A 27,651-nucleotide genomic window follows, 5' to 3' on the forward strand; every position below is an offset into this window, starting at 1 on the left:
GATGCGCAGGAAAAAATGGTTCTACAAGCTCGACTTCTTTTGACAACTAACTTAAGCAGCCACTTGCCCTGAAAGGCTCGCTGAGATCTACAAATAAATCATCATTCATGAAAGTGAATGACCACACGCATGCGCGCGCACACGCACACACACGCACGCACACGCACGCACGCACGCACGCACACAACAAACCCTTCAGTAACTTACAGAAAGTGAAGTCAGAGTACTGTTTCTGCTTGAAGTATGTGAACAAGCAGCTGGTAAAACATCTTGGGCCCGTTTAGAAACTGGCCATATGCACTCAATTTGTGCTCTATAAAAGTGGAAGAGTTAGTGTAGGAGATCTATTAGTTTGTAGAGGATATCACGTGGTACGTTCTAATGAATTCAGTCAGAAATGATCATGCACAGATGAAACAAAAAAAGAAAGAAAAATTCAATACACCTATGAACAGCTGTTTCAACACTTCCTAAAGAACTAAGTTTTTAGCGGTATGCATGATTTCAGAATATGAATAAGGATCAGCTTCTTCTCATGCATCCAATGGGGACGCTTTAAAAAAAACAAACACCAACTGTATTTCGCTTCGAATTGGATCCTAAGCACTAGGAGAAAGTTAAAAATGGAGCCTGAGGTGAGTAAAATATTGAGTGCTTCCCATTTAACGTCCTCACTTTATCCATCTTTTCTCTCTTTCTCCCTTAAATCCCTCCATCCCTCCCTATGGGGCTCAGGGTCTTAGTGTCAGGCAGAATTCTCTTTGAGGCCTGCGCCTGTCAACCAGCTCAGCAACCACAAGATTCAATTACACTACAGGAGAGACCAGGAGAGACGATACTGAAATCATTATTGGATAAATCCAACTTCGAAGAGGCAGCGTGTGCATTTCGATGTGTTTTGGGTTTCATTAAGAAGCTATGCGTTTGTTGGCATGTGTGTAAAGTATGAGCAGGGCGACTGCAGAAGGTAAGTCACAAATTCTTTGTGACTGGAATTTTAAGACAAATGCATTCCACTATAAATAAGACCACAGAACCATGAAACTGCATCCACAGTGTAGCTGCTGCTGTAAAGGCGAGATATTTGTTTGTAACCGTGTAAAGAAAAATTACCTTTAGATACCGTATCCTGCTAAGATACAGGTCAGAGGGTGATAAAAGATTAGGGATTGAATTTCAGCTTTCAAGTGAACAAAGGCAAAGAAGAAAGGAATATAACAAATTTGTCTGTGTTCTACCTGACAGCGACAGAGGGCACATCAAATAGCAGATGCCTTTGTTTTGCTGCCAGAGCCCACATGAAGCACTAAACAGCTCATTCACAGGCGTAATAGGAGCTCTCAAACACCCTCTGCCAATATTATCTATAATACGAGTGTGTGTGTGTGTGATGCTGCCGCACTAATCAACTCAAAATGGTTAGAGAGAAGTAGCACCCAAAATTTAGGAGCAAACATGTTGCTGATTTGAATTTCTCCCTTCTACATAACTGTTGTTGTCATAGTGCCTGTGAGGAGTGGACGCGCTTCCAATACATAAAATTATCCAACTGATAAACGTCACCAATCAATGAAAACTATAATAAGACAGGACGTCTGTTCTTGGCTATATCCCACAAAGCAAAATGTAATTTATTGAACATCAGGTACTTGTTTTAATATTAATTAATAACCTCAGGCTTCAGATGAAGGTTCATAAAGGTTTCTATTGTGGAACGAACCAAATACAGAAACTTTTTTTTGTATCAGGGCCTCTCTCTCTCGTTAGTTGCTTGACTTTCAAATGAGGTGTGTACACCATGTGCAGCCCTATTCTATAATATCAGCAGGAGTTCAGGGCTTTCTGTAGGTTAGAGAGGGACATTAAGATATGGCTGATAGAAAACAAGCTGAGGGGGGATTTGCTCACTTGCCTGACGCACCTGATAGACAGTAAACAGATGTAGTTTTGATAGCCATCAGTTGGAGCCTCTTGCCTGTCTGCCTGTTTGCCAATACATTTAATCCATCTATGTGCCGCATTATAGCACTGGTCTCAACTCTGCTATATAATCTCGTGCGCATCATTACAGCGTTATCAAAGGTAGGGGTCCACTGCACTGCGTATCTACTGTAGGGAGGAATGAATGTGAGTATTAGTAAGAGGATGAAAAAAGAGATGGAATTTAAATTCCTACATGCAAAATATGGAGGGAGTCAGACAAAAATATAACAGAAAGATGAAGCAACATTAACACCTCTAGAGGTCACGGAAGTATAGAAAATATACTAACCACATATATATATATATATATATATATATATATATATATATATATATATATATATATATATATATATATATATATATATATATATATATATATATATATATATATATATATATATATATATACCAGTTGAAAGTACATTCAATAATAGCTAAACTATTGTTTGCATGTGTAGGACAGAAGCAAACCAGGAGGAGAGAACGGTTTGTGGTCACAGGCAGCTTATGAAACCACAGGAGATGGCACACACTGGGCACAGTTAGAGAAGTTGTTAGTGTTGGCATTTGATATTTTCACAGCGGCAATGACTGAGAGACCGACTCCCAGTGGGGGAGCGCGAGGGTCAGGGTGAGGTGTGTGAGAGTGTTTTGGGGGAGGGTTGTTCTTTAAGTCATGGATAGTCCCCCAGTTGATCTGATCCCAGCTCTGTTGTCTGTGGACATGACTACCTGTCGTGCTTGGGGAATATGAAAAACCGCTTCTCAGCGCATTGGAGGCTCACTACATCATCTCATCCAATAATGGATTTGGGTTGTGGCCCATCTGCTGCTCTATCAAAACATTATTCCTGGTGATTGCCGTTGCTCTTTGAATCCAGTCTCTGCTGCTGGCTGCTTGAGTGTGTGGATGCTGTAAATCTGGCCAGCTCATTAGCGCTGACAGAGGGAATGCTAGGAGCCCACCTGCTCCCCTTCACCCTCTTTACGGCTCTACAAATTAAAACGACATTCACACACACTCCACCCCCCCTCTCCCTGTACTGCACTGCTCACCTTGCCACTCACATTGCTTCATCTGCTCACTGCCGAGTTGCGTCAGGCCCGTCCGAACCTAACTGTCCATATTCTCCTATATTTTGGCTTCTGTTTTGTGTTCTATGACACTTTGCTTGTGTTAAATCTTCGTCTTCCTGTAAACTTTTACTTTCTCTATCCTGTCATCCCATCAACCTTTCCAATCTCTTTCTCTGCGCACAAACGTTCAGCTGTACTATCCAGTAGTGCTGATGGCACTGTAACCCCCAGTTACTGGGGCATGTCCAGTGAGTGACAGCATGATGGAGTGATGTCGCAGCATGTTTGCTTCGCCCGCTAGAGGTCAGCTAGTGTCACAAAGGTAATGAGGCCATAAAAATGCAGGTAACGCAAGTTGTGGTAAACAAGATAAGGTGGAGAAAAGGGTACAGGACGGGAACACGGGGTACAATGAGGAAGAATACAAACGAGCAGAGTTCCCAAATCTCACGGAGCTTTAAGTGGAAGAGGTGGAAAGGTTTAATGAAGAGCTTTCTTGTACAGATTGGACTGTGCTGCATTGTTAATACAACACACAGTCATAAAGATATGAATGAATCTGCAGAGTCTCGTTTATCAAACTAAGGCACACAAACAAATAAGTTCATTGAGATTTGTGATAAAATACATCCCACCTGCATTAGTCTCACACTGTGCTCACGTACACATGGTTTGCATAATTTATTATGACTAAGTTATTTATCATTGTTACAGGCTTCAGCTATTTCCAATGTAAAGAAATGCTGGGGAATTAGACTCACTGCTGCGTCTAGAGTTTGAAAGGATCTGATCCATTACCACATCCCACTGCCTCAAATAAAAAAGCTTAAGTTTTATAAGCGCTAAGAGAGCAGTACTGACATAAGCAGTAATTCACTGAGTGATGCAAGGGAACTAACAATATGTGAGCGACTGAGGGTCAAACACAGCTCAGTTTAATGGCTTGGGAGGAGGGTAAACTGAAGCCCATTGTTTGCAGAGCTTGGAAAATCTGTATGTGGACTATAAGTGAGTCCCACACAACTGAGCTGCAGTTGCTCTGGCCTGAGAGAACCTTCCCTGGTGGGTGGTCCAACAGCCTCGTCCAAACAGTCCGTCTTTCTCCCATTTGTTTGCCTGACTTTATGGATTGAGAAGAGAAAAAGCCAATGGCTTTGAAGATTTGGTGAAGTCTCAGAAAGGGGTATGTGCTCAATATATACACAACACCATGTGCGGACTTGTGTGTGCGTGTGGATGTTTGTGTGTGTGGATTTGAGCCCCTGTTTGAAGTCCTCCACTCCACTCTAGCAATTACTTCATATCAAGGATTATATGAGGGAGAGGGCAAAGAGGAGGCGGGACGTTGGAAATAAGTGAGAGCTGAGGAGGGAGGTAGAGGACTCCGAGAGAGGACAGAGAAGCAGGAGAAAGAGAGGAGAAAAGAGATTGAGGTCTCCACTGCAATGAGTGTTTTTCTTCCCTGTAAAAGGAGTCTGTGCACGCTAAACGCAAGCTAGACGACAACTCCTCAAATCGTGGGAAGATCACATGCAGGAGCAGAAAAACGCAGTCATTTTCCCGGCACCAAAGACAACAAAAAGCAATATGAAAAGTTGATGATCACCATATGTCGCCACCGTGCAGTTACTATTGTTACAACAGTCAGAGGATTGAGGTGCATTTCATTCATGTTTTTTTTACCCTTTTCTTAAATTCCAGAGTCAAACCATTGTTTCCCAAAGCCAACTGTAGAAGATATTTTGAAGGGAAATCATCTTACATATGATTCATTTTTGTTTCATTCAAATTAGAGGTCAGGCACATTCATTCAAAGTGGATCACAACCTCGGATTCATATGTTATTTTGCTGCTACCTTGAATGCAATTATGAGTTTAAATGACAGTGTCATCCTTACCTCTGGGATGTGGATGGAGTAAGGCTGCCCATGGAAGGTGGGTGAATTGTCATTCACGTCTCCAATCTGGATGTTGACGGTGTCTTTGACAACCTAAGGGAGGAAACACCAAGTGTGATCCACCTCCACCAGTTACCTGACAGAGACCTGTAATCACTGAACATGTGTATTAGCCACACCATGCCAAGATTCAGAGTGAAAGAAAACGGGACAAGTGTGACAGATATTGCACACAAGGGAGAGTAGGTTGAACCTCAGTATATTTCTGCAACTAAACTGTGTGGAGTGAGAAGTGTGTGAGAATGATCACATGTGAGAAACAGAGAAATGAGGGTGAGAATGAAAGAGAAATGGACTGAGAGAGAAGGTCTCTACTGTACGTGACATGTAGTCCGGCTATATCCAGGTGTCAGCGTGTGACGGGAGGTGTCATAACTGTGATCACAGTGCAAGTCGGTCTCTTACCTCTTGAATGTCACTCACGTAGAATTCAACCTGCATCTCTGACTTGGTCTGGTGGAGATGGACACACATCAGCGCAAACTTAGCATGAACGTGTAGAGCAAAGGAGCAGGGCAGAAAAGCAGGACAACAACATACAGTAAGCACGCCACTCGGAACTCATAGCCCTGCGTCCTTCGTCTCTCCCAAAGGGTATTGTATTTCCCACTGCTCTTTCAGTATTTGATGAATTGTATTCTAAATGGGTTTTTTTATTTTTTAAAAAGACAAATTTTTGTCTTTTTTGTGTACATTTGTTTTGGTAATATGCAAGTGTGTGCAGCAGATTGTCGGTATGTTGCTTTGGTGTTCTTACTTCACGGTCGAGCTGCTGCCGGAGCCAGACAACGCCAGTGTCTTGGTTCACTGAAAAATACCTCATGGCCTCTTCTCCAGAAACCCCGTACACGAGCGGTTCCCCCTCAGGATCATTTGCCTTCAGCTGGGCCACTGATGAACCTGCCAGTCAGAGGGTCAAAGGTCCAAATGAGTCAAGGCCACGGTGTCTAACAAGAGTATTAATAGGTTATGTGACTTTGTACTCATGAATTTCAAGCGCCCACAGAGAGAGCTAACAATATTACTGCATATTCAATCAAATGCAGTTTTTCCCCAGACCCTCACTAATACTAGTGAGCCACATAAAACGAAACATCAGCCACGTAAAAACACAGTATTGAATCTCTAACATTTAAGAGCTTGTTTCCATGGATAAAACTTTTTTTTCTGTCAGTCCGAATGCCACCGTACGCGTGCTGATGGTTGATTCTAAGATTGCATTGATGTATTGAGCTACCCAGAATTCACTGGGAATCATTTGTCATGCAAGTTATTCAAGTGTAAAAAGACTACCCATCAAATACACACACGAGGAAGATCACAGATGTGCAGTAAAGGAAAAATGTCAACAGAGCGTGAAGATGTTGTCAGAGGTATTAACTTTTTTTGTCCCGAGTTACTTTTCATAAACTTTATGTATAGATTATAAAAGGAAACGCATGCAAAAAAATACACTTAAAATATGGCAGTGAGGATTAAAGATGGAACAAAACACACAAAAGCACAGCACATACAAACACACTAGCATGTGATCGGGTAGGAGTAAAAGGTTTTTAATTGGAGCTGCAGCGGTTCACAGGCTTCATTCATCTTAGACACTAGGGCTCAGACAGGCTGGCTAATCAAAGGCAGAGGTGAAGTGCCATCAGGCTGGCTAATCCACCACGCTGGACAGATTGCAGAGAAGGGCAAGGCTGAGGTTAGGAGCGGCATAGAGGACAGCATCAAGACCCAGCGACCCACAGGGACAAGGCTCGTTAATGGCTGGGGCGGGGGGGGGGGGGGGTATGTCTTGATCAAAAACACAACGGATGTTATGAACATGTAACATGTTCTTTTACAAAATTAAACTCATGCTGTATTGTAGACGACTTGACACTAAAGACTGAGACCATAAACTCAAGTGAGAAATATGGTCATTTTCTCATAGCCTTCTATAGAAACGGGCTTCTTTTTGCAATCAGTGGAGGTGGTTTCTTCCTAGAATTCAGTGGAGGTGGGTTCTTCCTAGAATTCAGTGGAGGTGGGTTCTTCCTAGAATTCGTGTTTTAGGCTCTTCCGCATTTGAGTTATTTCACGGACCTGCTGACTACGTCCACTTTTATATACAGTCTATGATTCATCCACGAACCCCGTCTCTGAGCCTGACGTTCTTTGTTCGATTTATTATTCGTTTTTAAAAAAGGAAACAAAGACTGACAGTGAGGACTCTGTCCATGGTGCTGAACTATCCTGGAGGTCCTGGAAGGCAAATCAGGAAGTTAGACCATGCTTAGTAAATAACTGCAATTGCTCCAACACTAACGCAACACAACTCTCAACTCTGTTGTTCCATTGATTCCAATAATAAAGAGCTCTGCAGTGGTTCAGCGTTCAAAGTTTTGGGGTTAGTTAGGTTACCGCCCTTTCCTCCCACACTCAAGTTTGAAAAGTCCCAATGGTAAAGGCGGAAATTATTCACGCACACAATTTGAAACCAAGGTGACGCCCGTAATCTCAGACGTGTGATTGTGAATTCAGCTCTACCATTCCTCTCAATAGAAATAAAGAGTTGAAGATGAGCACATGGTTAGGAGAGTGAACACACACGCACACACACAAACGCGCGCGCGCACACACGCCCAGAGGTTAAGACCAACTAAATCAAGCCTGTCACTTGCGCACGAACTGCTAAACACAACGACCAATTAGGCTTCACAATCACACACCCCTCTCGTTTTATTAATACACCCCATTTTCCTATGAAAGGGTGGCAAAAATGACTAATTAATATAACGATTTATGAACCCCTCTCATTGTGTCTAATGAGATTTATGCAAATTCAGCTGCTTTCAATATGAGTTATAATTTGGTGGAAGACAGTGCAAATTAAGCATTTTAACTCATAGTCATCAATAATAACAGTTTTTTTTTCTCCTCCTTTTGGCCTTTACGACTGGGGAGGAATTGTCTGCTCCGTGTGTGCAGACATGCATCCGAACTGAGGAACAAATGGTCATTTTATTAAAGACTACGTATGAGAGCCAAAGTCTTGTAGAAGATTAACTCCTACCCAAGAAAAGAGAGATGAAGTAAGGACAAACCATTAAGCACAAGGCTTGAGCCTGCTCAGATTGAAAGTATGCAGAGCTTTAATTTCTCATTTTCTCAAACCGAAATCCGTTCAGATTTTATGTTATTCATCGGTATTTCAGTTGGCTCCAAGTTAGAGACATTAACAGAGAAACTTGCAACTAAACATGAATGTGGATCAGGAGAATTCACTTTGTCCTTAAAGATGGACGTGTTTAAGTTACAGTAGGAAACAAGTTGGCACTAGCGTACGAGTGTGTTTTGGTGCAGTGTAAAATATGTTAATATATAAAAAGATGGGTGTTTGACTCCTTAACAGTATTGTGAAATTTATCATGGTAAGACTGGGGGTTTAAATCTTGTTTCGGATTCTGAAGAAGTTCGGGCACAAATTTGTGTGACTCAATTTGTGTGCGTTTTTCTTTTTACTGTATATGTAAAAATGGCAAGGATTTAATTTGTAATTGTATCTTACAGTTAAAGTCAGCATTATGTATGACTAAGGACTTTTAGTTTTTGGGTAAGAATTCGGATTGAGGAAAAAAATTGGATTAGAATATTGGAAAGGTGAGGATAAACGTTCAGTGAGAACATTGCTGTAGTCACAAATATTGTATCGTTCGTGTGTGTGTGTGTGTGTGTGTGTGTGTGTGTGTGTGTGTGTGTGTGTGTGTGTGTGTGTGTGTGTGTGTGTGTGTGTGTGTGGGGGGTATCCTTCTCATGCTTATCTATAATGGTGGCACCAAGCCCTTTCCCCTGACAAATGATACTATTTAGCGGCAAGTGATGCCAGTATTACTGTTATGAATGATACAGTGCACATTAACATTGCCCCCCCGCCTTCTCCTCTATATGCGCCAGAGCTCTCATGACAAGAGCGATGGGCTCAGGGAATCATCTTGCTACCTCACCTTTTTCTCTCCAATTGCCCCCCGAACCTCTTACTCTCCCCACAAACTCAAATACTGCAGCCTTGATTTTCCCTCTGTATTTAGACAGAGGTCAAACCGGTACAAAGAAACCCAGAGCAAACCAAAACTGAACAAGAAAAAGCATCTGTTGACCGCACCAAGAACACCTGCCTTGCTGATTTGTTTCCTTTATTAAAGGAGAGGTAGAGAGAAGAGACTGAGGAAGCAAAAAGTGTGGAAGACAGTAGAATGAGAGTAAATTTCAATCTAGAATTAAAAACCTCGTGGTTGTACTGTAAGTCTCCACCCACCAGTTGAGTTGCAGGAAATATGGATCTTTAATTATGGTGTTGAATAATGGCCAGAAAAGAGTTTTTGAACCTGCCAGGCATCTTTTGGAGATACTTTGAGATTGCTTTTAGCAATGAAAAGTGCTAATTATTATTATTATACAATGTCATTACACCATCACGTCATCCATTCGATATTTTTGTTAAATTTTGCCACAATTCTGCCAACTTTGAAGGGAATCGCTAGATGAGAATGAGGACAGACAGTTGGATGGACAACCGAAAACTGGCAAAAAAACATGACAAGACGAGAGTGCAGAGGAAGTGAGAATTGTTGAAGGAAGTGATAAATACACTCCATTACCATAAGCGCTACCATAAGACAAAACACCTGCACTTGTGTCGCTTCACTGTGGCAAGGCTGAAAAACACACTGCCATAAAACATATGAAATGATGAAGCCAGGAGAGGCAGAAGGTGGAAAGTGGGGAGGAGGAGGAGAGGAAGAAAAGTAGAAAGACTTGCTAACCTCCACAAAGCAGCAGCCATGTGTTTTACTCAGCACAACATTTTAGGAAAGGCGAGGCGGCCAGTGGGGGCGTTAAATCAGTCGCTCGAGGACATCAATCCCTGCCGGATCAATAGGAGCCGTGCGTGTTAGACGAGGACTAGGCTCAGCCCTGCCCTGGGGCCACGGGCTTGAGAAAGAAAAGGGGCTATATGCCAAAGCCCTGTTCATTATGTTGGTGACATCCCCAGACCTCTCGTTCATCCGAGCGCTGATTCAGTGGGACAGGCATTGTCAGGACTGCAATTTCAGGCATGTTGTGATTTAGAGCTTCAAATTTTATGGCACAGGGCGGCTTAATGGGTATATGGGCAACGCTCAGTATGCTGTCTACCAAAGCAGTGGCATACAGAAGAAAAACTGAAGCCACCACAAAGACTGGCAGAGAGAAGCTTGATCTTTACCTGCTCTGAATAAATACTTGATGGATTGTCTTGAGACAGGACTCAAGCCCAGCCTGATGAGTCAGTGCAATGCCACTCGTGTTACCACACTGTCTATCCACTGACAAAGACAGCCTTCAAACACATCAGCAACGCCAGGCTGACGCCATGCTGCCTCGCATCAATCACTCCCATCAAAAATTCACACAGGCAAATACTGCGGCTGCTAACCGGCGGCAGGAGCTCATGCGATACCAGGGTCTGTGTTTTTGTTCCCTACTTTAAGGTGCGACATTTGTCACTCGGTGGATTCTCATGTGAAGAGAAACTGAAGGAGTAATGGAAAGCCTTCACATCTGTCACATAGATGAGCTGTGATTATGAGACTGTGACTCTGCGCTACCAGGCTGTATTCATTAGGTTTGGGATAACAGGCACAGTGCTAATGAGCGAGCACGCAAACCCGCGTCCTGCTAATTGACTGTGAGCCATAACAAAATGGTTCTGTTTTCTTGCACAGCACTACTACAGAAACCAAGTGTTTGTTGGCATCTGTTTGACTCCCTGCACTGAAAGATTGATGCCGTCATAAACTGATAGACAATGGCACACACTCATGCGGAGATGCCGTGTGCCTTTGTTTGGAGATACTGGAATACAGCTGTAAACTTTGGTCAAATGATGAGCTCCAGATTGAACTTAAACTATTAAGATGCAAGGTGGGAGTGAACTTTACTCGCCCATTGGCGGCTGGAGAGGGGAACTTAACGCGGGATGTGTGTAATAATCAAGCAGAACGTAGCTCGAGGCCAACGTCCCGTGCAGTCTCAACCAGTGTAGGACCCCAGTTGTTCAGACGTGGCTCTTATGAAGCACTTTGAGGGTAATTTAGTCAGATCCCATCAGGGATTGAAGTCGCTCTCTCAGGCTCATCCTTTTAAGAGATCCCTTGGGGGCACATGCATCAACTTCCTCACCTTCACTTCAAGCCAAACACACAATAAATTAAACTCTATTCTCTTCCTTTAGAGATAAGATGGAAATGAGTTGAGATCATCTCCTTGCCGCTTCCTCTGCCCACGGTGCTGTGTGCTGCGTTAATGTCTAGACAATCAGGTTGCTTCTAGGAAGTGGAAATAAACCCCACGGATCTACCTGGAATAACAATGGTGTAGTGGCCAGTAACTGAGTGCTTGGACCTCTATTTCCATACAAAGAGAGGTGTATGTGTTCAGGGGGCATCTTTAATAGCTGAGAAGAGAATGCATGCAGATGGTTTGTTTCTCAGCAGGATGAAGGCAGCCATGGAGTGACATTAAAGTTATTTGTTTTCCCCTCAGGGAGGTCAGTTAGATAGCCAGCAATAAGAGAAAAGATGGGGGAAAAAATGATGTTAATGCTCTGATTATATTTTTAAGCCCTTTGCGCCATGAATAAATGAATGCCACACCTTCTCAAATTGGCACAACTGCTGCACCTGAGTTAATAAAAAAAATTGTAAATTATAACTACAGGCCTTCAAATTACGTTTGAAAAGCACATTTTTTCAGAAATCCTTACATTTCATTGGCTCCTTTGAAATTAGTAATTTTCCCTCTTCTGTCTTATTTTCCTCTCATACCCTTTCTCTATTTTCACTGGCCCTCTGTCCTTTGTGTGCGTGCGCGCGCGTGACATCATGACATCAATAACTGTGATGGGGAAGAGAGCCAAAGACAAATAGTGCCTGGAGTCTGGCTTTAAGTGACTCCTGTGTTTCAACAACACACACCACGAGAGTCCTTGAGAGGGTGTGTATTAATCCAACAGATTTATGACTAAATCTGTCACGGATGGAAGGAGAACACCCTCTGTCTTTCCTTTAGCCGTTCCTGAGAGAAATGCACACCTCCCAGACCAAACATTGCGTGTGTGTGTGTGTGTGGACACTGCTTTTAAATAAAGACACAAATTTATAAATATAAATCACAAAAGCCTACACATTTCCTGAAGGTCACCTAGTATGAATGCCAAGTTAAAACTGGAGATTTGGAAGTAAATCTTTAGTTCAGTAAGCTTTCCTTGGTGTGGTGAAGGAGAGGAGTATAGAGTAGTATACTGTATGTACTGTACTGTCTGGCTGACTTCAACAGAAACAAAGCTATGGCTCATGGTGTGACTTAAAGGACCCAAATGGGAGGAGCAAAATGTTGGAAAGAAACGGTTTATGTACCTGTAGCTTAAAATCTAAAGTCTCACTGTGCTTTAACCTAGTGGAAAACAACAAAGCAAGGATTGCAGTCTTTTTTGTTTAGTTCTCCTAAGCTTGCAGAAAGGCGAAGAGGCATGAAGAGATTTCTAAAAAGTTGGACTGATATCAGTCATCAGAAATGATACATTGAATACATTAACCGAGTGTATATTTTAAAGGCAAAGGCATTTCACATAGAGTAGACCTGGTAGGAACTTATACATATAGAATAAATGTCGGTTTTGAACATCAGCACATTTTGTTACTGGAGTATATTCGAAGTCGACGCTGCTGTTCAGATGTGAATCATTCATTTGCCCTTAATCCAATGAGAGCGATTCAACTCCATCTAAAGTGAACTGTGGAGGACGATGATTGGACGTCCGGCCCAAGATTGGCTTTCTAATACAACCCACATGGTGAAATGACGAAAACGCCGTGCGACAAGGCTGTGACTAACCAATCACATTGCGATAGTCGGATGGACAGTGAAGGACATTAGTGGACAGTCATCCCACGCATTGGTGTGGAGAAGCAGACCTGTCACTGCAAATTCACACACAGCTCCATTCACCCTCTGATCACACGGGAAAGTTCTTTGCTCTTGTTATTTTCTATTCCGTCCCATCACAGTCTTGCTGTTCCCCTGCTCGCTCTCTTTCGTTTGTTGTCATCATCCCGTCACGCTCCGTCCTGCTTGTGGAGGCCAGACAGTGGGACGCGGGCAGCGCTGATAGGAGTGGACAGGTGGCTGCGTGCTACTGCGGCTGCTGGAGTGATGGCCGAGCCAGTGTGGCCCGCCGCTGTCGCAAAAGCAAACACGCGCCCCAAACACACACATCAACCCTAAACTGTGCCACTTCTGCCAACCAGCCAGAATGTCCATCAGCACTGGCACTTTGTAACGCCTGACCAATTCTTTCCTTTTCTTTCTCTCTTCATGCCTTGCTCTTTTCATCCAGTTTCACTGCTCACCTCAGTTTTTAATTCTGTTATGTGCCTCAGTCCACCCACCTACATTGCCTCTCTCTGACTCTGGCCCTCTGCTGACCTCACCAGGGCTGACTATTATCTGAGAGTGAGCTAAATCATGGTTGGGTAATGGAACACGCCACCTTCAATGCGAAGCTACGCGCACACACACACACACACAAACACACACACACTCTAAAACAAAAGCCTCCCCCTTTTGACCGTTTCCCTTTTCACTCCGGTTTACATGTTTATCATTTGGCCCCTGTGTTACTGAAATATACGGCTAATATTATTTCTGTCAGCCCCGTGGATGTGGATGGGAATGCTGCTGAATGGATGGTGCTCGGGTCAAGAATGAGGCAGTGGCAACTCAGAGTTGAACTCCAGCCTTTGCTGCCATTGGCATGGAGAGTGAAAACAAGCTCTTCTTTTCTTGACATATGTAACAAATACGTGAGAGCTTAGAGAATCAGCAGTAGTTTCCCTGTTTTGGATGAGATCACAAAGAGGACAAGGGCATAAATGTACAGGAGCAATTACAATATACTGTACAAGTTTGTCAGGCTTGTGGTAAAGATGTATTTATACAGCACGTTGGCTAGTAAACGTTTACTTTTCACATTTTCCATTCAGGTCTTAATGTTACTTCAAAGGAAGACAAGCTCTTGTCAGATATTAAAGAGATGCTTTGAAAATTCAAAACATGCTATCCCCACAAATAAAGCCATGACCACTGACAAATGTTACTGTATGTAGCAATGTCAATGCTGCGTTGAAGTTGTTTTCTCATGCTTTGTTCCTGTGATGCTTGTGCTCATGTTTGTTTTTTATCTCTGCTTTTTACTCAAGACAGAAAAAAGAAAAAAGCAGCAGCCGACCTTGATTTATTTGAATTGACAGGATGAATCCCTTTGCTGCAACAGCCAATTCTCATAGCAGATGCTGGAGTTTCACAGCAGCACAGGAGCAACACATACAACACCAAACGGTTGGTACAATCACTTCCTCAAATTTCATCGCGAGTCAGCGTTAAAATTGACTTGCCACATTTGTCGAGCTAGAGGCAAAGTTCATTGGTCCAACAGAAAAATATTGGGCGTGTGCAAGCACCTGTACCTGACTAAGCATTTTGCAAGTCTGATCAGATTCGGCAGTTCAACACAAATACAATTTGTTCCAATTTTCTCAGCAATGTTTTATTGAACTGCAGGATTTTTGAATGTGCTCCAGCAGAAGTTTCAAGGTAACAGCAACATCCAGGTAATATGGCTACAAGCTAATGCATATTTAACATCTATGCAAAACAACAGATCAGAAATGTGACATTGTGCGACAAACATTTTTTTGTTCGATATATAACAAAATCCAGAGACTACGTCATGAAGTTGTTGCAAGCTGTAAATTTACTCCTCCTTAGCAGAAGGCAGGAGAAAACTTTTTCTCGAGGGAAAACCCTCTCTTCTGAAGGAAGCTGTATCACTCAGACTCACCCTGGGTCCTGGTCCGCAGCTGCCTGTACCGGTCGCAGGTATCTTTACCGACAGGAGGACTCGATGTTGTGGAACGATATTACCCCAGAGAGCAGTGTGAAAGTGAGGAGTGCTCACTCTGCATCTACTTCTGGTGGCCAGAATGTCCCCTAGAATTATACTGTACAACTTGAAGAATCTCAGTCAAATGAAGGGTCTCACTCAGATGATTCAAATCGTTGCCTTTCAGGGAACCATCCCTACATGCATCAAGCAATTGCTACATTATTTCTGTTCACTTTTTGGAAAGTCCTTCTTGTGGCATACAGAGTCATTTATTGCTATCTTCCTCATCTCTCCTACTCTCTTATATCCATCTGCTGTGATGCTCCACCCACCACCATGCCCCCCTTTGCCAATATCTATTCCCATCTTCCCATTTATATCAGCTCAACTTCCACATCCCCATTTTCTGCCAGCTCCTTCATCTTGCCCCCCTTCCTTCCATCCATCCATCCACCCTTCTCCCACTTCATTTCTCCTTCCCTTGCCTGCTTTCTCTTCCTTGCCCCATTCTCTACCCCATCTCCTTCCCTTTCTTTTGCATTCTCCCTACTTGTGCCATTTCTTTCTTTCTGCTGGAATCAGAGTTTAAACACTGTTTCCCATGAGACTGATGGGTGCTGGCAGAGAGAGATAGAGAAAGAGAGAGAGACACACAGAGATAACAAGCGAAAGACAGCTAGAGAAAAAGAGGGCACAGGCATTGATACATGAAGAAGGGGTAGGATGGTAAATGTCCGAAAGCTTGGCTGAAAATGTGCTAAAGCTGACCAGCAGAGGACTGCAATGCAGACATGCCAGAGTCTAAAGTATGTGTGTGTGTGTGAGAGAGAGAGAGAGAGGGGCTAAATATGTGTGTGTGTGTGTGTGTGTGTGTGCGCGCATATGTGTGTGTGTGTGTGTGTGTGTGTGTGTGTGTGTGTGTGTGTGTGTGTGTGTGTGTGTGTGTGTGTGTGTGTGTGTGTGTGTGTGTGTGTGTGCGCGCGCGCATGTGTGTGTGCGTGTGTGTGAAAATGCATGTGTCCAGATTGCTTGCTATGCTGCTGCCTTAATCTGATGTCCGGCTGCCGCCATTACAGCTTTTTCTCATCCCGTAACACGCCACACTTGTTTTATGGATTATAAATGAACTCATTATCTGTAGCGCTCATTAGCTTCAGGTCCTAATTAGCCAAAATTAATATTGTTTCCTGACAAAGACATTGGCACTGGCAAATTGGCAATTGACCTCCTTATTCAATCTGGAGAGAGAGACAGAATGATGGAGGGGAGCATAAAACACAAGGAAGGTGAACGGGAGATCTGGACAGTGACAGCTGCTCTGCTTGATCAGTTTTGGACGCACCCCCACACTCGCCCTCTCTTGCACAAACTGTCTCCTTTCACCAAAAAGCAGCTACTTAGGCGGACATGCCGTACTCTCATTACTGTCTCCGAAGAAACGCAACAGATTTTGGTTTAGGTGCAATACAAGCAGTTAAGTGTTTTGTGTGGAAAGTTTGTGGAAAGAAGTCTGTGTAAAATGAATAGCTAGAAAAACTTGCATGCACAATGGCTGACGACAGTAAAGCCCAGGACTTATTTGCAACCGAATTCCCCCTGCAGACAAACGACTGCATAGAAGAACAGATAGGAAAGACACAGAACAAGAGTGTGTGCTTGGCAGAAGAGGAGAGCGCGAGAGACAGAGGAGAGACGACAGACTAGCCTGCCTTATTCCTTCAAAAAAATGATCCGTGCTTTTAAGGAGGCCTGTTAAATGCCAAACACCTTCTTGGCTGTGAGATAAGAGAGAGGAGTTCAATTATACGTCTCTCCCTCTCTCTCTCTCTCTCCAGCTCACTGGGGTGCAAAACCACACACAACCACAACACGCACAGTCTCCCATGCCTTCTCAGCCCGTCTTTGTGCCTTCGGAGCAAACATGCACAGATTTAAAAGACCGACACATAGTAAGAGCCAACGCCAGATTGACAGAATACGTGTCTGTGATGAAAAGGCTAAAGTTCCATCACCTTGCAGTGAATGGCCACATACTGAGAGTATAATGAGAGACAAACCAAGGTGAGAGGGAGTGAACAAGTGAGAGAGATCTTTCTTCGCCAGCGATGACGACAAAAGAGATTGAGACACCAGTCAACAAAGGCAAACAGATTCGAGCCAGAGACTGGTCTGTAAATGGGGGACATAGAGTGCAGTCACCCCACTTGTCAATTAATCCTATCTGGCACCAGCATGCTGGCCTTTATGAGAACAAATGTCAGCTTTCAAGACAAGGACGCGATAACCTTTCTTCATAGAATGCACACCAGCCTCAAGTGACCCCAGCAGATACCACGCGCCAGGCGTCTAATTTAACACACTTTCTGTTACCACCACAGGTTACATCCCAGCAGCTGCTCATGCAATGGAAAATAACTAATTCAGCCAGTCTGACCACTGGTCTTACACAAATCAGGAAATGGTCGGCAAAGACCAGGCATCAATGGGGCTACGTGAAAGAAGGTGAATCAAGTGCTTTAAAAAAACGTTTTGCATCATTATGCATATGCACCCCCCAACTGTCCAGAGTTTTTTTTTTTTCTCGCTTTGAAATTATGTCTAGTGGTCTTCGAGACCTATAACCTTCTGATTTTTAAAGACCATTTGGAGATTTCCATGACATTTCATCTTCCCTACGTTTTTCTAATTTCTTACATCTTTCTCTGTAATTGGAAAACTTTAATTCTTTTTGATGCTTCAAAACACTGAGGAATCGAGACATTTGTAACAAACAGCAACATAATATTTGCTGCGAGACGAGACTCTTACTGCCACATGCATGTCCGACTTTAAAGGGGCACAGATAAAGCAGAAAAAAAGGAAAACAAATGCAAGCAACATATACAAGAAGACACACACACACACACCCTCCTCACTCCTGCAGCTTCCCTGCAATGGAGCAGAGAGAGGTGGTCGCTGATGTGAAACATCAATTTCCAGGTTAGCTGCTCTGCGTGGCTCAGGCAGGTATCAGCCGTGACCCACCTGGGCCAGATAAACAGCTGCAAGAAGCTGATCTGCCACCCAGCAATGCACCTCAGTACTGGAGAATGGGGTAATGCTTGCTCCCTCTCTCACTCACACACACACACACACACACACACACACACACACACACACACACACTAAATACTGAAACAATGTGTGGGGAAATATTGGATAAACAGCAATATAAGAATGGTTATATACATATATATGGAAATATTCATATCACACACACACACACACACACACACACACACACACACACACACACACACACACACACACACACACACACACACACACACACACACACACACACACACACACACACACACACACACACACACACACACACACACACACACACTTTAGACAGACAGACAGAGAGACAGAGTTTGAGCTTCATTTGGAGCCTAAAAGAGTGTTTGCTCTCTCTGTATCAGTGTGTAAGAGCCCAGCTTCAGTTGGTCAGGTAATCTAACTGCTGCCACCATCACGGTGACGCCTGTCAGCACAGTGCTGTGTGCCTTGGCAGCCCTGCTCAACCTGGTGTCACACCACATTCCCACAGACAATTTCAATTAACTTTTACAACCGAGAGAAATATCACACACACAGCTCTTCAGCATGTTTCCCCCCCATCTTTGTTCCGTGTCTGTATTCTCACTATGTCTGGTCATAACAAAGGAAAACTTGAATAGAAAGGGCCACACCCCACAAGACTCATGTAAGTCTATTTAAACCGGATGGAAAGAGAGTGACTTCAGTGTGAAGTGTCTAAGATAGCTTCTCTGAAAACAAGTCTTACATAAGATGTTAGACTGTGCATCTGAAACTCGCGCTGAACACTGAAACATCATCCCCCAGGGTGATCTTTAAGAGGAGGATCTATAAGCACCCAACAATTACTGCTATAAACAGTAAGCTGACTGTATCGGTAGGTCAAATATGAAGGGAGAAGGTCATGGCTGGATCTTGTAATTCACACCACAAGTGACTAGTCAGGGGCAGCAAACACTACTTGGGCCTATTCGTCCAGTCCATGCCACATGAGATCTCTTGTCTCAGCTGTCACCTTCCAGCTTGTCAAGGTGCTGAAAAAAACCCAGAAACTGGCCCAACTATATTTTCAAAGGAGTCAGTATTGCAAACACCATAACTGAGATATGAGATAAGAAATGGCGACTGGAAGTACAATACAGACACCAACAGACATCCTCCTCACTCACGGGGAAGTGGATTGGCTTTGAAAAGATAGATCTTGCTCCAAAGACAATCTGCAAATCACTGTCGGAAGGACAGTTTGACAACTTACTTGTTGCAACACATTCAAACTACCAACCGCATAGAAAATGTAGAAAATGAAAACCTTCAGTAGTCAGCTGTCCACAACTGGGTAAAACTTGTAGCAAACTGTCGCGAAATCATTCTGCAATAAAGTTCCTCGCGGTGAAGAAAAGCAACGGGTGGCAAGACATAACAAACGATGTCAAGTATTACATTGCAAAAGACATGGTGCCAATTCAGGGAATTGACAAGGAGATGTTTCAAACAACTTTATACTGTTTTGGACTCAAGATACTGCTTTTTGAGAATATTTAAATTAAACAGCTTTGCCAGAAATTGTACAATTCATGTCGCAAACTTTGGATCAAAAAGCATCATGTAACATCCTATTAACAAGGGCAAGCTTGTACAATTCAACACTTTCACAAACACATTTTTGAAGGATGCAAAATATTGTCTACTTATCTTTATTGACAAAAATCCCCCAAATATCAAGAAAGTTTTTTTTTGTCAATATCGAACACCCCCTTCTTCTGTGTGCGCTGCTCAGCATTTAGTGGGAAACTCACAACGCAGAATGTTGGGATTGTTTGCATGGGCCATAATAACACTAACACATCACGTGCTGGGTAAGTGCAGACAATATAATGCAGTAGAGCGTCATGATGGATGGTGTGTTTGCAGACACCACTGAACCGTGGACCCCATTATTTCCTGGGGGAGGGAAGTGGGGGAGCAAGGCACCACGGGGGAGAGATAAGGGATGATTGACTCAACCAAACAGAGGTCCCTCATGGTTGGCAGTCTGCTGGCATTATTGGGAGCCACTGTGGGAGTCAATGCAACAGCTCAATGACAGCTGAGAGCTGTCTCAGGAAGTAAGAAGATCAAATGTATCCCCTTCCTGAAATGAGGTAGGTGTGGAGAGAAAAAAACTTCCAGTCCTTAGTAATATCTCCTGGCCATGTTTGGACTCATGTCCTACTGAGATCAGGAGGTTCAAACCACAACACGGAGGAAGACTGAATGTCTGCAACTGGTAGATAGGATTTATACAACTGAGATATATCTGCACAGACAAAGGAACAGCCACTCTGATGCACATTGCACATCCCGACAACTCAAACTCACAAACAGTGACCGACACAACGGCAGGTGCCAGAGATGTAGAAAGGACAAACACACTGAATTCAAAATTTGGCTAAATGAGGACTGAAAGTAGGAGCATAAACAGCGCTGTGTGCTGACAAATCTAGAGCATTTGTGATGCAAGAAGAGACAGCCCTGGGTATCAGTCAACTTCCATAAACACTGGATCAACTTTCAAAGGGATTACCATTTCATTTTATCACTAATGATCTTTCTTTATTTCGTCTTTTTTATGGATCCGTTTCTGCTATCTGATCTGTAGCAGTGAAGAACAGACAGTATTCTTGGATGTCTTGAGGTCTTTATGCGAAACAAATCCGGCAGTGAGGTAAATTTGAGATGTTTTAAATGTCAAACAAGAAGGTTCACATTCATTCCGAATGTTTTAGACTTTGGTTCCTAATGAAATAAACTTTTAATAACTGGCGGAAGGATGGAGAGATTTCAGCTTTTAGCCCTTGGGCTGGAACCCTGATATCATAAAGGCATAGCAATTACCTTGTTTTATGTTTGTTTTTGTGTTTACATGTCAAAATGGATGGATAAGGACGCCTCTTTGATTTTTGATACATTGTTTGTTTTGGTTGCCAAATCAGTCCTTAAAGTCTGTTGTTTAACATATTCTTTGTTGCATTCTCTAGCCCTGCCCAAATAAATCAAAAAAATTTATTGAGCATGAAAAATCCCCACTCCCAGTTAAGTGCTTACGTCACCTGCCTACTCACCTGGTGACATGCGAACATGCACTCATCACAAATGGCTGCCTGAGAGACAGTCCCAGAATCCACCTGTGGACGCTATCACCCTCAGTAATATCATAAAATTTTCAAATCTGGATCCGTACTTTGCAATATTTTCAATATTACAGTTTTTCGCATAACAGAGTGGGAGAATAATTAGCAAATGGTAAAATAAGAGCAAATGTATTGATGATAACTGAGAAAAACTTAAATATATTATTGTATACGTTATATAGGTTATGCATGTAGTCATTGATGCGACAGCTCAGACCCAAAGACAGATCAAGGGTGTGTAATATGCTTGGATTTCCTCAATAGTCCTGTGTAAATCAGCTGATCAGACCGTAATGGCATAGGGAGAGTCAGACAAGTGAGGAGGAAATGGTCTGCCCAATCACTTGATCAGCAGGACAAAAAAAAAGGAAAAGCCGATGGGCATTTATCTCAGTTAAAAGGTCCTTTATCTCCAGCCAAGTGTGACAAACTGGGAATCAATTATGGATCCCCAAACACAAAAGGCCAAAGCCTCAAAACAGTATTTATGTTCTCCCTGTAGTCTTTAACATAGTGTTAAAAATAGCAGATGTTTTTATACTGTAGATAGTGTAAAATATGATGTACCTGCATATAATTATTAATTTATCAAAGGCATGGGAAACCATGATATTCTGAGGTATAACAGCTGAAGCTAGAGAACAAAGTGAAAAGTGGGGTAAAACGCAACTTCAGCCTTTGACTCATCTTCCATAAACCTTTTAACTTTCTTGCTTGAGGGCAGCGGATATAATCTTATGTCATCACCTCTTAGATATAGCGAACTTGGCAAAACTTTGTTCATATTGTTGTTGGTCTCCATTAACTCCTGAGGGAAATCCCTGGCTCTTTAGCAACTAAAGACGTCATCAGCTAGTTAAACCCGACGCTACATGGTAGTGGATAGTGTATTGTAATTGGTGCCAGTTATCGCTCTGTCTGTCACACCAATGACTCAGGACTTTCAATTTTGAAAAAGGCTACACCACACTTAATATATGTCATCCTCATCAGGTATTACAATCTTACTATACAGTAGCATTATCAATGTTCTATCATTTTTGCTGGCCTGTATCCCTCTTACAATTATGTAGTTATAATAATTTTATAATTTTGTCTATCAATAAAAGTCGCCTGTGCTTACAAAGTTAAAACATTTGTTACCTAAACATTTGAACAATTTTAGCACATATTGAATATTTTAGACTTCAAGAAGATGCAGCATCTCTCTGGTAACTGGATCTGTCTGCAGTGGGGGCGTGTAGGAAGTGTACAGTGGGTTTTTATGGCTTTTGAGATAAAAGCCGCTGCTTACTATAGCTGAAAACAACACAGTGAGAGTAACCCACACCTAAATTTACACATTGACAGCAAGACAATGAGAGAAAACTCAATATCAAGCTCTGTATACCTGTTGGGTTAATCGCCAGATGTGACCATGTTTATACCATCACATTATTTTGTAAAATAATAACAACTGCTTCAACAAATGATAACAATTTTCATATATATATTTAATCAATGCATTGCTTAACAATTTGTTGGTTAACTTAACATCGGCCATGACAATTGAGGTCTGTGAATATAGCACAAAAATATGAATGGTTCTTTACAGGCAATATTGCTTTCAGATATTGGCTGAAACTTCTTTATGTCCAATTAAGATTAAGGAGTATCCACAACCAGAAACCACAAATCTACAATAGCTGGCAATAGTTATGAATGCTGCTTTATTTATGAGGGCAAGCAAGCTAGCGTCTTCAATACACTGCGCGAGAAAGCTGTGAGAGAGAGAAGGAGACAGTGTCCGCAGGAGGGAGTGTTGACAAGCCATAGTTAATGCAGACTGTGCTAGTCAGCTGGCAGTGTGGAATTGGCCGGGGAGCGAGTACACCGACACCACCGATAATCAAGACGTTTAGGGCGAAGGCTTTAATAAGTCGTTCCTTGGGGCTACCTCCTGCTTCTTAATTATTATTGAATTAGGAATGTCATGGAGCTAATTAAAAGTGCAAGGTATTTATTGCGGCAGTAGAAGAATTTGAGGAGAAGTTCAACAGACTTTGTCTCACTACTGGTACATACAGGTCAGATTCTACAAATTTTTTTTAAAAACTTCGCTAGCACAAAGGCCCCGTGTCTGGAGCCACATTTGCCTGCTATCTTACTAGAAAAAAATAAAAATATAAGAGAGAAAATATAGTATGAGAAGTAATAAAGTTACTTTTAGATTTGGGCTCAAATAAGAGCTTGTGTTCTGCCTCTTCAGACTGAAACTGCAGGTATGCTGCTTCGCAAGTCTGATGTTTTCTCTGTGCTATGTAGGGGACATAGTAAACTGGTACCATTATCTTTCCACTATCCGTTTGTGTTGGAAATTTCATGATCTTTAAAGAAAATGGATGTGCTGGATATGAATACCACACAATCACTCAAATGACTATCATTCATGTAATGAATACTGCCATAATCCTCTCTCCTGTTGTACCCTCTGCTGTAAGAGGCTTCTTTCTTCTTCAGTAAAAAAAAAAAGAACGTGAATGTACACAGTAGCTTATCCTTTACAAATTAATGTGTTAATGTTAGCATAATACAAACTTTTAATTTCATCGGACAGCGAGGCCTTATGCTCAATTGGCATAAAATAAAAGACGTGCACCAACCATCCCAGCAGAGTGTGGAAGTTTCTCATTTTTAACAAATGTTGTGTTCTCTCCACAAGTTAATTACTCAGTAGAGAGTTTAATCTGCCGAATCAGGGCAGAATGGATTAGGAAATGAGAGCGTTTAATCAAAGTGTTCTCTCAGTCCAATTACACATCCCATTTCCTGACACAACACACAATGTTATCTGCCACTGCATTTAAACATCAGCGCCTCTGTTTAGCTATCCCCACTAAGAGTGAATGATCCCGCTGCCTGGATGTGACAAAAATCCATGAAATGTAAACACATGCATGCATACACACATCCATATGGACTTAAACGCATGTAATCAGTGAAATATGCTCCTTGAAAATATTGAAATAAATCATCCTATCACTGCAGTGTTCAACAGACCACTGATGCAGCATAACCCTGTGTTCCAGGCATCATCCATAACAGCGGGGACCAGAGATTCCTATAGGGGTCATTGTATCGAAATGCGGGTGTTGTGTTTTGCCTGTGAAAATGTCCTGGACTCGGAGGTAAAAGACAGTCCACATGTCAGAGGTGTGAGACCATGCTGAGTGAGGACCTTCTCCTGTTGTGTTACATGTGCCTGTAACAGCACATGTCTGTGCAGCATCACTAAAACTCTTTTTCCTGAACCAAACCCCTTGCTGGTGAGGGGGGGGGGGGGGGCGCGAGTGGTTGCCGCCTCAGATCAAATATCCATGCTGTGTTTGGATGTGTTCCCTCTTCTCTCTGATAAATAATCATGTGCTCCTGCCTTCCATACAAGCTGAGGCTACTGGCTCCGAGGTGATGAGCTGAAGTAGCTGATCTGCTGCCTAGGAAGGCCAGATAGCGTGAGGAATGTGAGCACATACACGCCGACGAGTTTTAACTGAAGAGAGTCTGTTTTGCTCATCTCTAATATACAGTGTCAATAGGTCTATTGTGCATGTGTGAGTCAATTTGTTATTACACTAACCTGGTGTCACCTCACACAACCACCAGACATGACACCTATGATGTTACATCATCACCAGGATTTAGCCTGGCAACCTCCATGGTAACTGAATGGGACCAAACAGAGTGGCTTTGGAAACCCGATCACTGTGCTCAAGTCATGTAGATTGGCTTTCAGTCAGTCAGACAGGTGCTCATTTGTGTTCATCAAATTGGTGGGATAATAAAATAATGACCTGATGAAGTATAGAGGATGGTACGAAACTATGAATATGATTAAACTGCGTACATTGTGCCCTGAAAGCTCTATTTAACCATCTTTTATTCTTTGGACAATTATTGCACTGAACCTTGAGATGAAAAAAACATGTATTTTTTGTCTGCTCCTTCTTCAAATCAAGAGTAAGAACGATTTTAACTCTGAAACTGTCACTACTTTATCAAGTTAGTGCACTCACTGGATGGTGAGTAATCTTGAAATCGTGTCTGTGGAAACATATGGATGTTTTACTATTTTTCTTCACTATGCAATATAGTTCAAAGTATATTACAGTATAGCAGTGTGTGTGTGCGTGTCTGTGTGTGTTTGTTAATGAATTAGAGGACCACCTACACGAGGACATCTGCAGAGCCAATAAACAATAATTTTGACAAATTGTCTTTGTCCAAATGCTCAGCCCGACCTCACGATCACACCACTGAAGAAGCCATCACAGGCCGGGCCAGGGACGTGACTGACAGCTCTCTGGACCATTGGAAGGTGTTGCTGGACTGAAGCCCAGCTGCCTGAGGAGAGGACATAGTGATTCATTGGCAGAGGGCAACCTGGACAGAGTGGTTAGGGAAATTAGCAGCGCCACCCACCAACACAGCCATGCCCTTCATTGGGTAGAACACCAGCTGACTGAAGAGATGGCCCTCTGCCAGAAACTGCTCAGTGCTACTGGGCAAAGACGCCAAACCAAGCAACTAGGAAGGCAATGGTGTTCTGGCATGATGATGATTTACGGTAGGCTTAGTTTGATACTGCAACCTTTGCTGGTTGCAGTATCCCCATAAGCCTACTGTTAACATGCAACTAAGATGGTAATTATGTATATGATGCTTAAGTCAAGGATGGGAGCTCGGTGGGGTTTTTTAAATGCCCATGACGCCCAAGATAAAAATGTGAAGAAGGTAAAAATGCTTGGTTGCCTTTGCCTTGGACATGCAACCAACCAACAATTTTGAGTTTGTGGACATGGATAAGCAAACACTCATTGATTTAAACCAGGAGTGTTGACAGACTGGCAGAGTGTAAAGGTCAGGTGATGATAAAAAGAAAAAAGAAAAAAAACAATCTTCTAGAAAATCAATCCAATATTAAGGATTTTAATTCAGCCACTGACACTCTCAGAGATGATGAAAAGCCAGACATCTCCAAATTGCCCTGTCAATCCAAAATGACCAAAAAAAAAAAAAAAAGTGAGAGGGGGAATAATAGATCCAGGAGGAATCTGACTCAACCTCGTCGACCATAGTCCACAACCACCACGAACAGCAGTGGGACACAACACATAAGCAAGCCTATAATAACATATCAATATATTAAACGCAAAACTCTTTCATCACAATATCAACACCAGTGTGACATATCCAAAGCATCCAAGTTTTTTTTGGTGACAATTATATATTATAAAGAATAACTCAGATGACCAGGCCCTGGAGTTTCCTTCTCATCACACAAGAAAATAAAACACACACACAGGACCTCCATTGCTATAACTCAATGGTCAGTGTCTATCATGGCATCTCTCGTTACTCGCCGTTTCACTCTTTCAGTTTGTATTCAAGGGATACAGACAGACCATTTCTGAGCAGTGAAATCCACATCCACAGAGACGGCTTTACTGTGCTTTATTTAGACAGACAGACAAGTCAAATGCAACATGCTGACGATCCACAGAGACTCACCAATGGGCATATCTTCATAGATGAGAAGGTAGGTCGAGAAGAAGTAGTTCAGGAAACGTGGTGGCTGGTTGGAGCCTGTGATGGAGAGAAAAAGATGATTGTGATTCACACTATAGATTGAAACTATTGCTATGTGTGTTATGTTGTTAAATCCATATATTGTCTTATTACGCTTATTCAGGTAGAATATTTAAAACTTTAACCTGGTACTGAAATATTTTTTCATATGTTGTTTTTGGTGTGTAGTTGGTCTTTGTTATGCAGAGAAAATGATGTATTTAAGATTTTCAGTAAGAACAGTTCAGAGTTGTGTAACCATATATAGGTGTTAAACCATCACTGCAATGAGAACTTAAAATAGAAAAAGAAGGCATCGGATTGGTGCATCTCATGTTAGTGCATAAACTCTTGTTCAAGTAGGAACTACATGTTGTGCATTACACTATACCATTGGCTTTTTGGTAAAAAAAAAAAAAAAGGAAGAAAAAGAGCAGGCAATGTTATTGGAAGCCTTCAAATGTAGAAATGTCAAGAAGTGAAAGAGGTTCATAAAGAGGAGCTCATGTCATCCTGTTTACTTTCAGTCTGTCTTCACAGATTTCTATTCCCCTCAAATATGTCTCTCAGAAACACAACGGGCTCAACTCCATGAGAGGCGTGAATATCATTAGGCAAAATTTGCCTTGCCATTATATTATCCAAATTATATTTGATTACATTACCTGCCTTTGTAAATGGCTCTGTTTGGTACCATTGGTCTTGTCTTTTCTAAACACAGCCAACTATTGAACTCCTCAGGTGTTGAAGCTTGCGCAGCCCCGACCTCTATCTTTGTTTCAGGAAACCTTCCTAATCCTAGTTTGTC

The 27,651-nt window shown here is 42.4% G+C and overlaps 1 protein-coding gene across 1 annotated transcript in view; it reads right to left on the reverse strand.

Annotated features, from left to right (window-relative positions):
* cdh23 (cadherin-related 23) overlaps positions 1-27,651 on the reverse strand; it is a 137,328-nt gene that overhangs the window by 96,991 nt on the left and 12,686 nt on the right. Inside the window, exons 3-6 of the mRNA XM_047334727.1 lie at positions 26,787-26,861; positions 5,779-5,921; positions 5,427-5,474; positions 4,962-5,054 (exon numbers count right to left, since the gene is read on the reverse strand). Of these exons, the coding sequence (XP_047190683.1) occupies positions 4,962-5,054; positions 5,427-5,474; positions 5,779-5,921; positions 26,787-26,861 (359 nt within the window). The remainder of the gene's footprint in view (positions 1-4,961; positions 5,055-5,426; positions 5,475-5,778; positions 5,922-26,786; positions 26,862-27,651) is intronic.

Source organism: Scophthalmus maximus, chromosome 10, assembly GCF_022379125.1.
Source record: "Scophthalmus maximus strain ysfricsl-2021 chromosome 10, ASM2237912v1, whole genome shotgun sequence".
Taxonomy (NCBI): Eukaryota; Metazoa; Chordata; class Actinopteri; order Pleuronectiformes; family Scophthalmidae; genus Scophthalmus; species Scophthalmus maximus.